This window comes from Trachinotus anak, unplaced genomic scaffold (genome assembly GCF_046630095.1).
Source record: "Trachinotus anak isolate AG129_WGS33_773 ecotype Australia unplaced genomic scaffold, CSIRO_AGI_Tana_v1 ptg000005l, whole genome shotgun sequence".
In the NCBI taxonomy this organism is placed as follows: Eukaryota; Metazoa; Chordata; class Actinopteri; order Carangiformes; family Carangidae; genus Trachinotus; species Trachinotus anak.
Window position 1 is genome coordinate 4993819 of NW_027273856.1, and position 13984 is coordinate 5007802.

Genomic DNA, 13984 nt, shown 5'->3' on the forward strand with positions numbered 1-13984 from the left:
AGATCAAGCATTTCATGCATAGGATGATGCACTAGTCTTGTGTTGTGTAATGAAGCTGCCATGTGCTGTAAAACCCAATCTGCAGAGCATGGTAGGTAATGGTAACAACAACTCAGAGTGCTTTACGCTACAGGAAGCATTCACCCATTCACACACATTCACCCGGTGCTTTCTACCACTCATACACTGATGGAACAGCCATCAGAGGGAATTTGGGCTCAATATCTTACCTATCTTGCTCAAGGAAACTTCAAAATGTGGAGCCAGAGGAGTCGGGATCAAATCACCAACCTTCTGAATAGTGAATGACCCACTCTACCTCCTGAGCCACCTCTAGATGGTGGCCGTCAGCCAACTTTTGGCCGAAGGGCCCCTGAGTTTTACTTGATAATTTCTTATATGGTTGGTTTTTGTTTATTACAAATGTACTGCAAACGTGAAAAAGGTCTATATACTAGAGGATTTTTGCATAGCTGTAGTCGGCAAGTTTCCATGAACTTTCACGAAGGCTCAGTCAGTATTAAAAAAGAAAAAAAAAGTAGTAGCTGAAGCTATGTTTAACTGACCAGGCAATGATTTGACCCGACTTGCCTGATGAAGATCCAGTCGGGTTAAAACATTGTCTTTTTACTTAAAATGGCAACAACAGGACACTTTGCAGCCTCTGCATAAAAACACTAGCAGTGATAAATGTACAGCTGCCCTCCTGAATAGAGCCTTACCAGAATTAATCAGAAATGCTCAAACGATTAAACACAGATGATCTATCGATGAAAAACATGGAACAGTGCCATAACATGCATTAATGCAAAAATGAAATAGTCTAACTCTTCTTATACAATCAGAGGCGGAACACAGACAACATGTGGATGTGCAGTTGAGGGCGATGCACAGTCTAAACTCTTAGCTTGCGCACCAGCTGGTGTATTAAATCAGTGATTAATCACCTAAGGCAGACACAACCTTTTTTTTAAACCTGTGCCGTGGCATAATAATCTTCACCTTAACCACAGCCCATTATGTTGTCATCCTTCAGTTTATTACATTGCTCTACTTTTTGTGCACTGTTCATAAACTTCTAACAGGGACTCGTCTGCTTTGTTTGGGAGCTTCAATCCAGTGTAAGGATACTTCCTGTTTTTATTTCTACATAGTTTCACCTTCAAGTTCCCTGTAGGTTCCCTAAGCTGATTTACATTTTGAGTAGAAGACTTTCATGTGTCACCGTTTCACAAAAGAGAGTCTGATGGAGAGACTGAGAGATGGGAACTTATCAGTGACACCAATTTCCATCTTATGCCATTAATGATTTTTTAAGATATGTCAATCGTCAATCAAAACTTCTACAAACAGGGGCTTTAAATATTCTTCATTTAACTCTCTGTCACCTTTTCCCTCCCCAGTGGCCATGTACAGGGAGCCTTCTCTACACGACGTTGCTGAGCAGAGTCCGCCCAGGAAAACGCCCAAGACCTCCAGTGACTCGCCAGTGCTCCAGAACGGCAAGAAGGACCCTCAATCCAAAACCAAAACCTCCTCCTCCTAGCGCTCAGAGACACGGGAGGGGGGAAGAGGAGGAGGAGGAGGAGGGGGGAGGACACGGGGCACAGGGCACTGGGCACTGGGCACCAGCGGAAACCTGAATAGGGTTGTTAGGGCTAACCCCCCCCTCCACTTGCTGCCTGCAACAATGACCCCATGAAAAACTCTGTGCACCACAATGCACTGGTGTAAAGTTGGAGAAAAGGAGCAGGTCTGGGCAGAGTGGAGCTGGCCAGTGGAAAGCCCCTTTTATCTTCACAGACCCCACCCCTCCCCCCTCCATCCACACCAGCCCTTCGCCATCTTATTGAATAACCTCTGTGATTATCAGAGCCTGGGATGTAAAAGCAATAACTCCATGACGAGGTGAACAGTCGCCTAGCATCGTATAGCATGTCACCCCAGCTGGAAGGAAATCCCACACACCCTCTAGATATCATCCATGACACCCTTCCAGTCAGCCAAATATCCGAGCAAAGTCTTCCTGGTTTTACCACAACAGGTGCAACGGTCAAATCCGTCCCTCTGCAGCACACACTTTACAAATGGGTTGTGTTTTTATTTCCCTGTGGGGGTTCCATGCTAATGTTAGCCTGACACAGAGCCATGCAAATGTGTGGCCGTCACAGAGACCCTTGCAGACTTTTGTTCTGCAGCCATCTGCTCAGTCCACATCTTCTGTGTGTGTCAGCGACTTCGTGAGGTGGCCTGGATACTTGTCAGCCTTGTTTGTGTGTGTATGCGTGTGTATGTGTGTGTATGTGTGTGTGTGTGTGTGCGTGTGTGTGTGCGTGTGTGTGTGCTCCCTTCTTCTTCCATTCACCTTTGGCGCGATTTGATTAGTTTGTGACATGGACTCAATTTTCCACTCGGCGGCACAAGAAAACCCCTCCCATCCTCTCCGGCTCTGTTAATGGAGTCTGGGGCTGATCAGAATCTTTCGACCCTTAAACGAGGGGCCAAGAGCTCTCTCAGCACCCTGCGTAACCACACACACACACACACATATAAACACACACACTCTGACATTTACACACGTGCGTGGAGGTGTGTGTACTGCGTGCACACACTTAGTCGCCCTGATATTCGTGAGCGACGACCGCAGAAAATGATCTCATGACTTCACACACTTAACACAATGACATACATTAACACACACACTCACACACAAATGCACACACACACACATACACACACGGCGTGTGTGTGCAGGTTCTGGGAGATGATGAGGATATCATCAGTGAGATGGGGTACTGATGGAGCCTGACTGTGTAGCTCGTGATTGCACTGCAATAGCTTTTTCTCTCTGTTGCTGGCCATGCATTGCACAAACACCTGAAGCCCACACAGTATCTGTGGACCCTGTGTCACTCTGTGTGCTTTTCTTTTTCTGAAATTATACAAGAAATATATCTGTTTAATCATTGCATCCATAGTTACCACACAATTATTTTGTGCATACAATAGCAGTTTCTGCAGATCCATTGCTGCCCCATCACTGTCTCCAAGCCATAAATATTCTGTATACTGTATTTCGATATGGATTGCACACCATTGTTCATTCAAATTTAAAGGGCCACTGCACCTGTTTTGCATGTTAATGACCAGGAGAGTGCTACTCAGCCTGTGTAGTTTTTGCTGTACTAACTCTAAAGCTAAAGCAACACATTGGCTGTTCTAAAACTGTGTCCCAAATCCATATTACATAATAATGCCAAACAGGTTTTGGTTATATGGTGGGTTCAAATTGGAGGATTATCAAAATAAAGTATAATAAAAGAAATCACTCTTTTCCCACAATGCAGTGCAGAAAGGAAAAGAATGTTTGACAAAACATTTTCATGTCTATTGGTGAGGTTTAATTGTTAATCCTTTGATCGAAGAGCTAACTCCAGAGCACTATACCAAAAGAATTAATGTGCAGTATGGATTGGGATACACTGTATGTCTTCGTTTAAACTGTCCGTTTAAAAGTTTAAATTGATGCAGCAGAATGAGAGATGTCATTCTTCTTTCTTTCTTTGAAATCTGTGTGTGTAATGCTACTAGTGGCTAACGTAGCCTTGAGCTGTTAGCCTCAGACGGAGATGAGTGGGCTGCAGAGGTCCGGGGAGCTCACTTCTCTAAACTCCACATGCCCAGATTTTTTTCATTTTCAAACTTGACATCTTCAAACCCAACCCATGCAGTTGATCAAACTTTTTACAACGAGGCTTTAAACAAGTTTTTTTCACGTATGTCGCAGCAGCCTGCTCCCAGCATGTGCAAAGCTGGTGGAGCTCCTCTTTCATGAATTACATTTGAAAATAACCAAACCAGAACCCAGAGCTTTGCATAACGAAATGGCCCTGCAGATCACTAGTGAGGAGTCTGAAAGCCATGAGTGTTTACCAGTCAGCGGGTCTAATGAAAGCTGCTGTCAAATTGCATTATGGGAAGTGAAGGCTGCAGTGATTTTGGAGCTATATCTCAGCGTCTGCTGCTCCGATTTCAACTGTTCCCTTTTAACTACGTATGGAGGTGTGATATTAAACCACTGCAGTGCTCATGGATATGTTTACCATGCCTCACACGAATCACCTGCTGTCACTCACTCACCTGTGTGACAGCAGGTGATTAGTTCCTACTGTTTGCAACTGAGTAGCTCCACTGACACTTTTTTTATTTTATAAAAGAATCCAACAGAGTTCTGTTAATCTGCTTCTAATCATCAGCACACGAATGAACATAAATCTCTCTGGTTATGATGCAAAAGAATTCAAGCCTTCTTCGCCCGTCCTTTCACAAGTCCTGTTCTCTTCTGAGTATGATTTCTGTGACTGTTTTGTCAGGAGGGAAAAAAAGAAAACGAAAGTCACAGATAAATAATGAAACTGATAGCTGTAGCCGATACTGTAAGAAGAATGATGATTCTAAAAAAAAAAAAAAAAAAGAAATGGAAGGAGAGATATATTTTACTTTGATCATATTTTTGTCATCGTTTATTTGGTAGATTCTCCTGTTAAAGAAAGTAACAAGCAATTTTAATATTTCATATTCCAATCTTCTCTGTCAGGAGAGCTTGTTTTGTGCATTTCCAGTTGTTCTTTCCATTCAGAGGGAAAAGCAATCATTTTTCACATCAAACTTTCATAGTACAATATGCCAGGCTGGGTAATTGTTTCCGCCTAATGTTTATGTATTGGGAAGCAAGGGAGTCCCGTGTGTTCAGGAGGTAGAGGCGAGGATGGATTGATGATCGGGGCTCAGAGAGAGAGAGAGAGAGAGAGAGAGAGAAAGAAGGAGGGATGAGGTAAGGAAAGGGAACAGAAAGAGAGAGAGAAGGCTTTTTAGGGAGGAAAATTTGTGATGATGAGCAGAACAAAAAGAGATTTAAGGGGGAATTATGGTAATGTGGACAGCGTTCCCCGAGCACTCACACCTCTCCTTCCATGCATAATCCTCTGCGCCCCTGTAACCCATGGTTGTAAATAATAATAGCTGATAACCCATGCAGAATAGAGGCGAGCTGCTGAGCAAAGTAATCTGCTACCTGAGATGATGAAACAAAGTTTACTTCAGCTTTCCTGAGGAGAAACAAATTTACTGAGGGCGGAAGGAGAGCGTGGTTAAATGATGACTCAAAGGAAAGGAAAAAAAGGCAGAGGAGAGGAACAAAGGAGGGAGGAAAAGGAGAAAGAAAGGTTTCAACAAATAAACTAAAGGAGGGAATTTTAAGGAATGAACAAGGGCGACTTTCAGTTGAATGAATTATCCATTAGAGAGTTACTCCCATTATTTTTAGATTAAATCAAAGCAAGTTACTGTTAAAACCTCACTTGCAAACTAAAGACCTTAATTAAACTGTTAAATAGACCTTCAGGTTGGTGTGTTTGACCAGTCGCCCCCTACGGATCGCTAAATCCAGAACACAATGTTTGACTATTATTCGCAAAGTAATTACACAAATGTTTAATTAAATGAGGCTCCTGCCTGCTAGAGTCGAATTAAGAGCGACTGGGACTAGATGGAGAGATACTGTTCACTGGGAGCAGAGGAGGAATTACAGCAAACACACACCGCCATGACTTCTGTGACGTCTACTACAATATATATTTTAAGGGCTGGGAAATCTACGTTGCAATATTTTCTTATGTGTGTGTCATATTTGTTGTTTTCTGAACTGAAGCAGACTTTGAATCGAAAGACAAAAAGCTGTTAAAGAGAGTTAAGGGCTAAAGTAGCTGAAGTAATTATTGTGGATTCTAGGAATGATGAAAAAAGTATGTGTTCTTTAATTTAGATAAAGTTCAGATTAGAGATACAGACTCTAAGAAACGCATTGCATTCATGCGCACAAGAATAGTTAAAGGGCCACTCCTCGGATTTTACACAGGTCAGTTGACTTGTCACAGAAAAACTAGACTGTGAAAACTGTTGTAAAATGCCTGTGGCTCTGGACGAGCTTCCTAAAGGTGCAGTCAAACAGAAAGTGAAGCAGATTTTTGTGTCACACGTTGTTGATGCAAATAACCGTCGTGATGTCATCAAGGCTTTGTTGGTTTTGCCTCGGTGTGCGCATTTTCTTTACAGAAAGCATCCATTACACAATGGAGGTATGGGGTGTGACTGAGCATTTGCGAGGCAGAAAGGGCCTTTTGTTATTGAGTTGCATTATGGGAAATGTAGTATCACGCGTTTTTGGAGTCTGGCCCATATTACAGATTAAAAGTCAGAATATCTCAATCTCTGCTGTTTGGATTTTAAAAATTATTTGTCAAATGTGTCTCTTGTGAGTCCCCCAACATCATAATAGTGCAATACTAAATTGCTGGAGTGGCCCTTTAACACTCAAAATCAATGCAGTATTATATTCTCTTCATGCATATGCCTGTACAGATGCAAAAAATAATAGCACATGTAGGTAGATTTGTAGAGAGGAGGACATGAAATCAGATTTTATCTGTATGGTTATATTTATCTCATTTCCTGCTTCAAACTCTTTTCTTGTGCTCTTTTCTGTGTTCAAGTGACTTTAAAGAAATGAGAGCCACATTTTTATTAAATTAAGCCATCAGGAGCGTCAGCGAACACTGACATCTAGTGAGCGATGGATTCATATCTCACTATTGAGATATTCACACTGAATGTGGACTCAGCAATTAAATGCAGTCCATTACAAGTGATCCATCAGCCACTTAAAGTTGCATCAGTCATCAGTATCTCACTTTTCCACTGTGGAATATGCAGCTAAATTAGCTTTTTACTCCAGTTTGTAGACTGTTATTGGAATTGTCACCCTCGTGCTATTCAACCAGGATTCATCATGTGTTTGTGACATTTAAATTTATGTTCCTGCCCATATTTTTTTGAATAATCTTATATATAGTCACCTATTTTTTCAGTCGCATCTATAATCTAATTAGTGTATTTTTTGCAAAAGCTGCAACAGATTTTCTTTTGTAAAGCTGATTAGTCCTCATACATGTAAACTGTTTTTTTTTTTTTTTTTTTGATTATTTCAAATGTGTATCCCATTCATTTCCCTTTTAAAGTTGCAGAAAGGTAATTTACTGGAAAAGTTTGCATGATTGCATGTATGTGTGTCTGTGTGCGCGCGCGCGCGTGTGTGTGTATATCGCAGATGTGTGTTTTGTCCTGTGTTCACACTCTCTTTTTTCTCTGCTCTAAGTCCTTTGTGAAGTCTGAAATCAGCTCCTCTGTTCCAGCCTGTCTGCTCTCTGGCCTTCAGGCTTCACTTCAAACGATCCTGTGTGAATTACAGGATGTAAAGATTGCCATTTATCTCAGTGGCTGTCTATCTGAGCACATGTTTGATTAGTGAAACCCCCCCCATGGCTGAATTTACTGCTTTTAACTCGCTGATAAATGTCTCTGGATTCAGCTCTAAATGTTAAATATTGGCCCTCTGGAGAGCTTTCTTTAGAGTATATGAAAAAAGATGAGAAAGGGCTGGATGTGTACGTGTGCGTGGATATCGAAGGAGGTTAAATGATGTATATCTGATTCAGCTGCATGCTTCACTCATCACACACACACACATCACACACACACACTTCTCTCCCTGGGGACTCCCTTCCCTCCCATTTCTCCCGAGTCAGGGCCCTCCCTGCTTACTGAGCGAATTACAGCTGCAGAGAGGGTCATCCAGGGTTGTGAAGGACTCAGAGAGAGAGAGAGAGTGTGTGTGTGTGTGTGTGTGTGAAAGGCATGTGTCACATACTGTAGTGTAGCTAACTTGTGCCCTCGCAGCCTCCGTTTGAAGTTTCACTTCCTCACTGCGATCACTTTTGCAAACGCAACTTCCCTTCAACCTGGAGGCAGTATGTATGTGCACGTGTATGTGCATACGTGTGCACATCCCACCCATACATCACACTCATCAGCTTTGGTCTTTGTGTGTAATCGTTGTGTAACTGTGATTGAATATCTGTGTATATCCATTATGTGTATCCAAGAAGTGAGGGAATAAAGTATGGAGAGAGAGAAAGGCAGAGAGGAAAATAGAGGATAAATCAGAGGCCAAATCAATGAGCACGCGTCCTTGGGCAGAAAGCAATAAACTCCATTAACAAGGTGCAGCCACATTATCAGGGAGGGTGTGGAATAAAGGATTAATATTGATATAGAAACCAACTGCGTGTTTTATTAGAGCTTTTATTTTTCTAACAGTTTGCCCTTTTTGTGAGCTCGGTTTGCTGTTTAAGTGTGTGTGTGTGTGTGTGTGTGTGTGTGTGTGTGTGTGTATTACTTTGAGGTGGAGTCCCTTCACCACATCTGCAATGCAGCAGAAAACACAAAAAAGAGAGGGAGGAAGAGAGAGGCTCACGTGCTCCGACAAAAGAGTGACGCCGTCCTCGGACGGATTTTCTCTCTCTCTCTCTCTCTCTCTCTCTCTCTCTCTCTCTTTTTTTTCATTTTATTATTATTATTTTTTTTAGCTGCTTCATAAGAAAAAGTGCTTTTATATTGGAATCCAGAGCCCAAGCATTTACTGTCACATCCTGTATAGCATTAACCACCAGATTAACTTTATATATATATATATATATATATATATATATATATATATATATATATATATTAAAAAAATAAAAATAAAAAAAATCAGGCTGTGTTTTTAAAGGCACACCCACAATCCCTGGACACATCTGCATTGCACACAGCACCCTGCACCAAGCCGGCACAGATGTGGCTAACTGGGGTGACCTTTACAAACAGATCATGGAGGGACTTCACCTCTTACAAGCTAATGCACCGCCAATGTTTTAGTGGTGACATTACACTGTAAACTATACTAAAATGTATTTATTTACCTCCCTTATTTTCAAGTGTACTTTGTTTAAGAAAGTATGGATTGTGTTTTGGGTATTTCTCAGTGGAAGTACTGTGACTTGTAATGACATGATATGCGGAAATCTTAGTATTGGTATCCATTGTAATGCCCTTTATGAATCACTATAAGTCTGTTCATGTGTGATTGTTGGTTTGATGTGTTTATTTTGCTGTTTAAATGCATATCCATGTCTGTTCTCCTATGATGTGATGTGGGGTATTGAACAAAAAGGCTCAAAGAAGGGATAACAAAGGTTTGGGACTTGACTGAAGGGTCTCAAACCTCTTCCTCCTGATCCTCCAGAATCCTCCAGCACTCACCTGTCAATCAAAGACTGACTGACTGACTGACCTCCGACCTTTGATCTCTTAACGGGATTTTAATTGGCTCGCCGGCAGCATCGTGTGGACTGCTCATCCGCCGTCTGTCTCACACACAAACACATCTTCTACCTGTGTGTGTGTGTGTGATTCTGTGATCAATCCTTGAAGGATTTTTTTGACTTTTTTTTTTTTCTTTGTACTGCATGGACGATCCAACTTATTGTGACAAAGTCTTCCAGAAAAGATTTTAAGGAGATCACCATAATCTTACTTTCCTTCCTGTCTTCCAAATGCAAAAAGAGTGCTTCAGTCTTCCAGCTATCAAAGCCACAATGACACTATTTTTGTATTCAAATGGGGCAAAAAAAATATACCTATATATCTCTACATATAAATATATCCCTGCAAATGTGGTTGGGGTGCAATAACTCCCCCTGTTGCTGGCAAGGAATAACACAACTACAAAACGCCATCCAATCCCATGGATCACCTGGAGAAACGAGCTGAGAGGGACTACGGAGAGCCGTGGGGCTTGCCGTTCAAACTTCCTGGGTTGAGGTAGAGGATCACAGATGGGCGGGACTACAAGCATGCATGCGCCAATCATTTACTGGACACCCTTCAAAGAAACAGTCCTTCCCCAATATTTACTCTTTAACCCCTTTAACCCCTTAATCCCCCCTCCCCCCTCCTCAACACTCTATTATCCCAAACTCTTGTCTCTGCATTTGCAATATGATCTGTATTTATTTCTATAATAACTTACACAAAGTCAACGGAGACGTATTATTGGATATAATTGAATAAAACAAACTAATATATTTGTATGATTGTAATATGGGTCTCCTGAGAGTTTTTTTTGGGTGTTTTGATGTCATTCCTGTGACATACCTGTACATTTTTATATTTAAAGCTGTTTACAAGTCTTATATATAGTATATTGCACCTCTTCCCAGACAAAAACAACACAAGTAACCCCCAAATGGCCTAAATTGCAGTTCCCATAATGCCTTTGGGGCTGTAAACAGGAAGTATGATCTCACTGAGAATGAGTCAGAATCAGAATCAGGTTTAGTTCCAAATAGGTTTGCACATATGAGGAATTTGGTTTGGTGTTATAAATTTATATATAATGTACATACATTTATTATCTTTATATATAAAGATAAAGTAAAGCAAGTATTGCAAGTCAGAGAAATTACAGATAAATAAAAATTTTACAATAAAAACATAAATATGATACAAATATGTACAATGTGCACTAATGAACTTGCACTATTGGCTCCAACTTAAGCCCTGTTTTATTATTTAGCCTTTTCTTTGGCAAATTACCACCATTAAATATGCAAAATTAGCTATAACCAGTTCTTGTTTGCAGGGTACTCACTGATGTCCTGATGCTAACAACAAAAAAAGAAATGATTCTCATGTGAATGGTAATGAATATTAGAAATAGGGATTCTAGTGAAATAGTCACTGTGTATCTAATGATATGTGTATTATGTCTTTGTGTTCAGATTTGACTGAGGTACGACTAAGGGTAAGGAGGAGAATGAGGACATTTTGATGCAAACTGCAACAATCTGGTGCTAAGGGTATTAACGCATATAACTGCCTCTACTGCAGCTGCTGCTGACTGGGGCTGGATACCACCACTGATCTCCCAGTTCGATTAAATTCAATTTGGTACTTCATCATTAAGTTACATCATATAGACACCAATGTTGCATTTTTACATTCAACAAATAAATGACACTGTTCTTTGAATATAAAACAATGTAAAATGCACGTTATCAGCTGAATTATAAACATATTTCTTAGTTAATACAGCTGCATAAGGACTGTCAGTGGCAGATGCTTCAGCTAAGTACAGACATCCACTTTAATGATCACATGGAGCACAGACAGGGCAGAAACTGTCTGCTCACTGATTCATCTGCACTGTTTGTGTTGACAAGACATAAGCCTGATCCCTGCAGACAGCTGCTAGCTGGTGTTAGCTGCCCAGCAGTGACACAATCCACTCACTGTCCGTTCAACTTCTATGGCTTCACATCTCATAACCAGAGACAATATCTCTTTAAAAAATACAAACCAAACTTAGATCGGGGTCTTTGTCAGTGATCTCTAGATCTGCTACGAGATCCAGAATCAGCAACCCTGAGTCACGACAGTCCCATAAACTGCAGCAGGACCTTGTAAACTATACTATTCAGGTCACAGTTTATGTGCCCATCATGACTTGAGGCGGCTTATGTAGCAGCTGTCATCTACATTACTTTTTAAAGGTCCCATATTGTATAAAGTGAGGTTTCCTTGTCTTTTTTTGATTATAAAGCAGGTCTAGGTCTAGGTTCTATATTAATACTATGGAAGTATCATAGTACTCAGTTGACAGAGAAATGCACACAGCCTGTATTTAGAAAAAGAGCCTTAAAATGAGCCATCAGGACTTCTATAACTTTGTGATGTCACAACTAAGCAGTCCCCGATCTCAGCCATTCCCCAAGCCCAGCCCACCTTAACCCACCGTCCAACCTTGCAGGATTGTTTACCTGAAATCTGTTAAATTTTTATTTGATAACACAACAGTTGGCTAATCAGCCAATCAGAAGAGAGGCTCAGATCCTCTCTTCTGATTGGCTCACTGTTGTTACAAGAGCTCCAGAGAGAAGCCTGAGAGAGGAGATACACTGAGATGGTTTTTGGTTCTTAGAACCACAAATATATCTCCTTATTTATATCAACACTTCAAATAAAACTTGTGAAATATGGGACCTTTAACTTGCACACTAATTACTTGATTTCCACAAAGTTTACACATCATGCAGCCTTAACTGAACCATTTACAACAAGTAACCACATAAAATGTAGCACAGATGCACATGTTTACTGAAAATGCAAAGATCAGTCTTGGGATTATAAGAATCAATAATGGATCACTCACTTTATTGGATTTTTTTTTAATGAAGCCTAATGCTGACTGTGTTGATAAATGCACCAGATTATAATAATAATTAGGTGCCTGTTCCTGTTGTTTTTTTGTTTTTTTTTACTTTCTTGACAGGATACAAACAACACATTAATTTAATAGTAGTTTAGCTTCAGAATTTATGCTAAAATCTCATGTTTTGCTACCACAAAGTTCTGCGGTTGGTCTTTTTTCCTTTCACACCACAAAAAAGTTTTGATGACAGCCACACCACAGGGTCCATGGTTGGAAGAAATCAATCTGGTTTACTTCCCTTTCCAAGGTGTTTCAACTATATCCTTGGCTCTGTGTGAGTGTGCCTGAAGTAAGCCCAGTAGCTTCCCTTTGTCTTAATTAACCATTTCAACTTCAAGAGCATCCGGAGAGTTACAACGACATGACTGCAAGCCCCCTGTGTTTCTCTTTATAGTTTTTACTTAAGTGTTGGACTTCACAAAACCTCCTTTGGCTGGATGTAGAACAAATCCCTGCACCCAGATTCCAGCAGGCTGTTACAGCAGCATATTAATGTGAAGAACCTGGTCAACAATCACATGAGGATGTATTGAGTGTGTTTGTGTAGCTATGTGGTGTGCTTTGATTGACTTTCAGTTGACGTCTGAACACACATTTCAATTGGCGGACTTTTAATTTGAAAACACAGATAAGACAAAGTTTATCTGTGTGAGGTAATTAGGAGAATAAACAAAAAAAAAAAAAAAAGAAAGCGATTACACAGATGGATTTTCAATTTAATTAAAGCTGAAAATAAAGTGGGAACTTTGACATTATCTTGGAATAAATTATAATAATCACATCCTGCATCAAACCATATTAATCGCACTGAAGTGTTTCTGTGGTGACAGCATTATGTAATCCAGTTACATGTCATCTAAAATAACAATCACGGGTAAACAATCGATCCAATTTAAGTTAACTACTTACATGTGAATTAAACTACGATCTATAACGGTTGCTCTGGGAGAGATCACTGAATTTGAGTCACTGCCAACAGGAGCTTTATACACTCTCTCCTGACCACTGATTTGATGTGTGACTTGACACTGGCTGCGAGCTGTTAATAGTTAGCTTCTATGGTAATTAAATTGGCGGCAGGCCCAATGGCAGTGACAGTGGACCGTAAATTATGGTGGATGGCCGATGAACGTGTGCGAGAGCAGAGTGGCATGAAGAGATGAGTAGGGGGACATAAAAGGGAGGATAGGGATGTTTTACAGCAGGGGCCTTCAGAAAATACAGCAGTGTTTGCCACTTTAACGATTTGATCAACTTAACGTTATACTGTAAGAGTAATGGCCCTGGTATCACCTCTATATGTCCAGTTATTACAGTGGTTGCCTGTGCGGGATAGCCATCTTCATCCAAGCTAATCTTGTATCACAACTACATTGGAAAAGAACATAAAATCTGCATGAGAAATACCTTAATTTGTCCAATTTATATGAGGGCAGCGAAGAGCTGTAGCTACAAGGCAGTCACCTTCTTAAGTAAAAAGGGCGAATAAAGGCCTGGTTATACAAACTCTGCACGTCTCTGCACACCTGGTTAATCGCTGCACAAAGTGGGCATGCTTGCTGGATTGTCAGTTTTTGAAAGTTACAGAGGTTCTCAGAGAGACCTTCAACTCTGACGTCAGAACGATATGAGGGCAAGAGGATTTAGATTACCCAAAAACCACCCTGGTTAAAGCATACTAACTTTGCCCAGGGTCATATAGCCAAAAGGTGCCATGGTAAGGAACCCATGGAGTCAGATTCAGGTGGGGCAGCATCTCATGGTAAGTAAGAGCAA

At 40.7% G+C, this 13984-nt stretch overlaps 1 protein-coding gene across 1 annotated transcript in view; it reads left to right on the forward strand.

The window, feature by feature from the left end:
• Positions 1-10037, forward strand: part of fgf11a (fibroblast growth factor 11a) — a 93687-nt gene extending 83650 nt beyond the window's left edge. Inside the window, exon 5 of the mRNA XM_071477914.1 lies at positions 1404-10037. Coding sequence (XP_071334015.1) covers positions 1404-1546 — 143 coding nt within the window. The 3' untranslated portion in view covers positions 1547-10037. The remainder of the gene's footprint in view (positions 1-1403) is intronic.
• The last annotated feature ends 3947 nt before the right edge of the window (positions 10038-13984 follow it).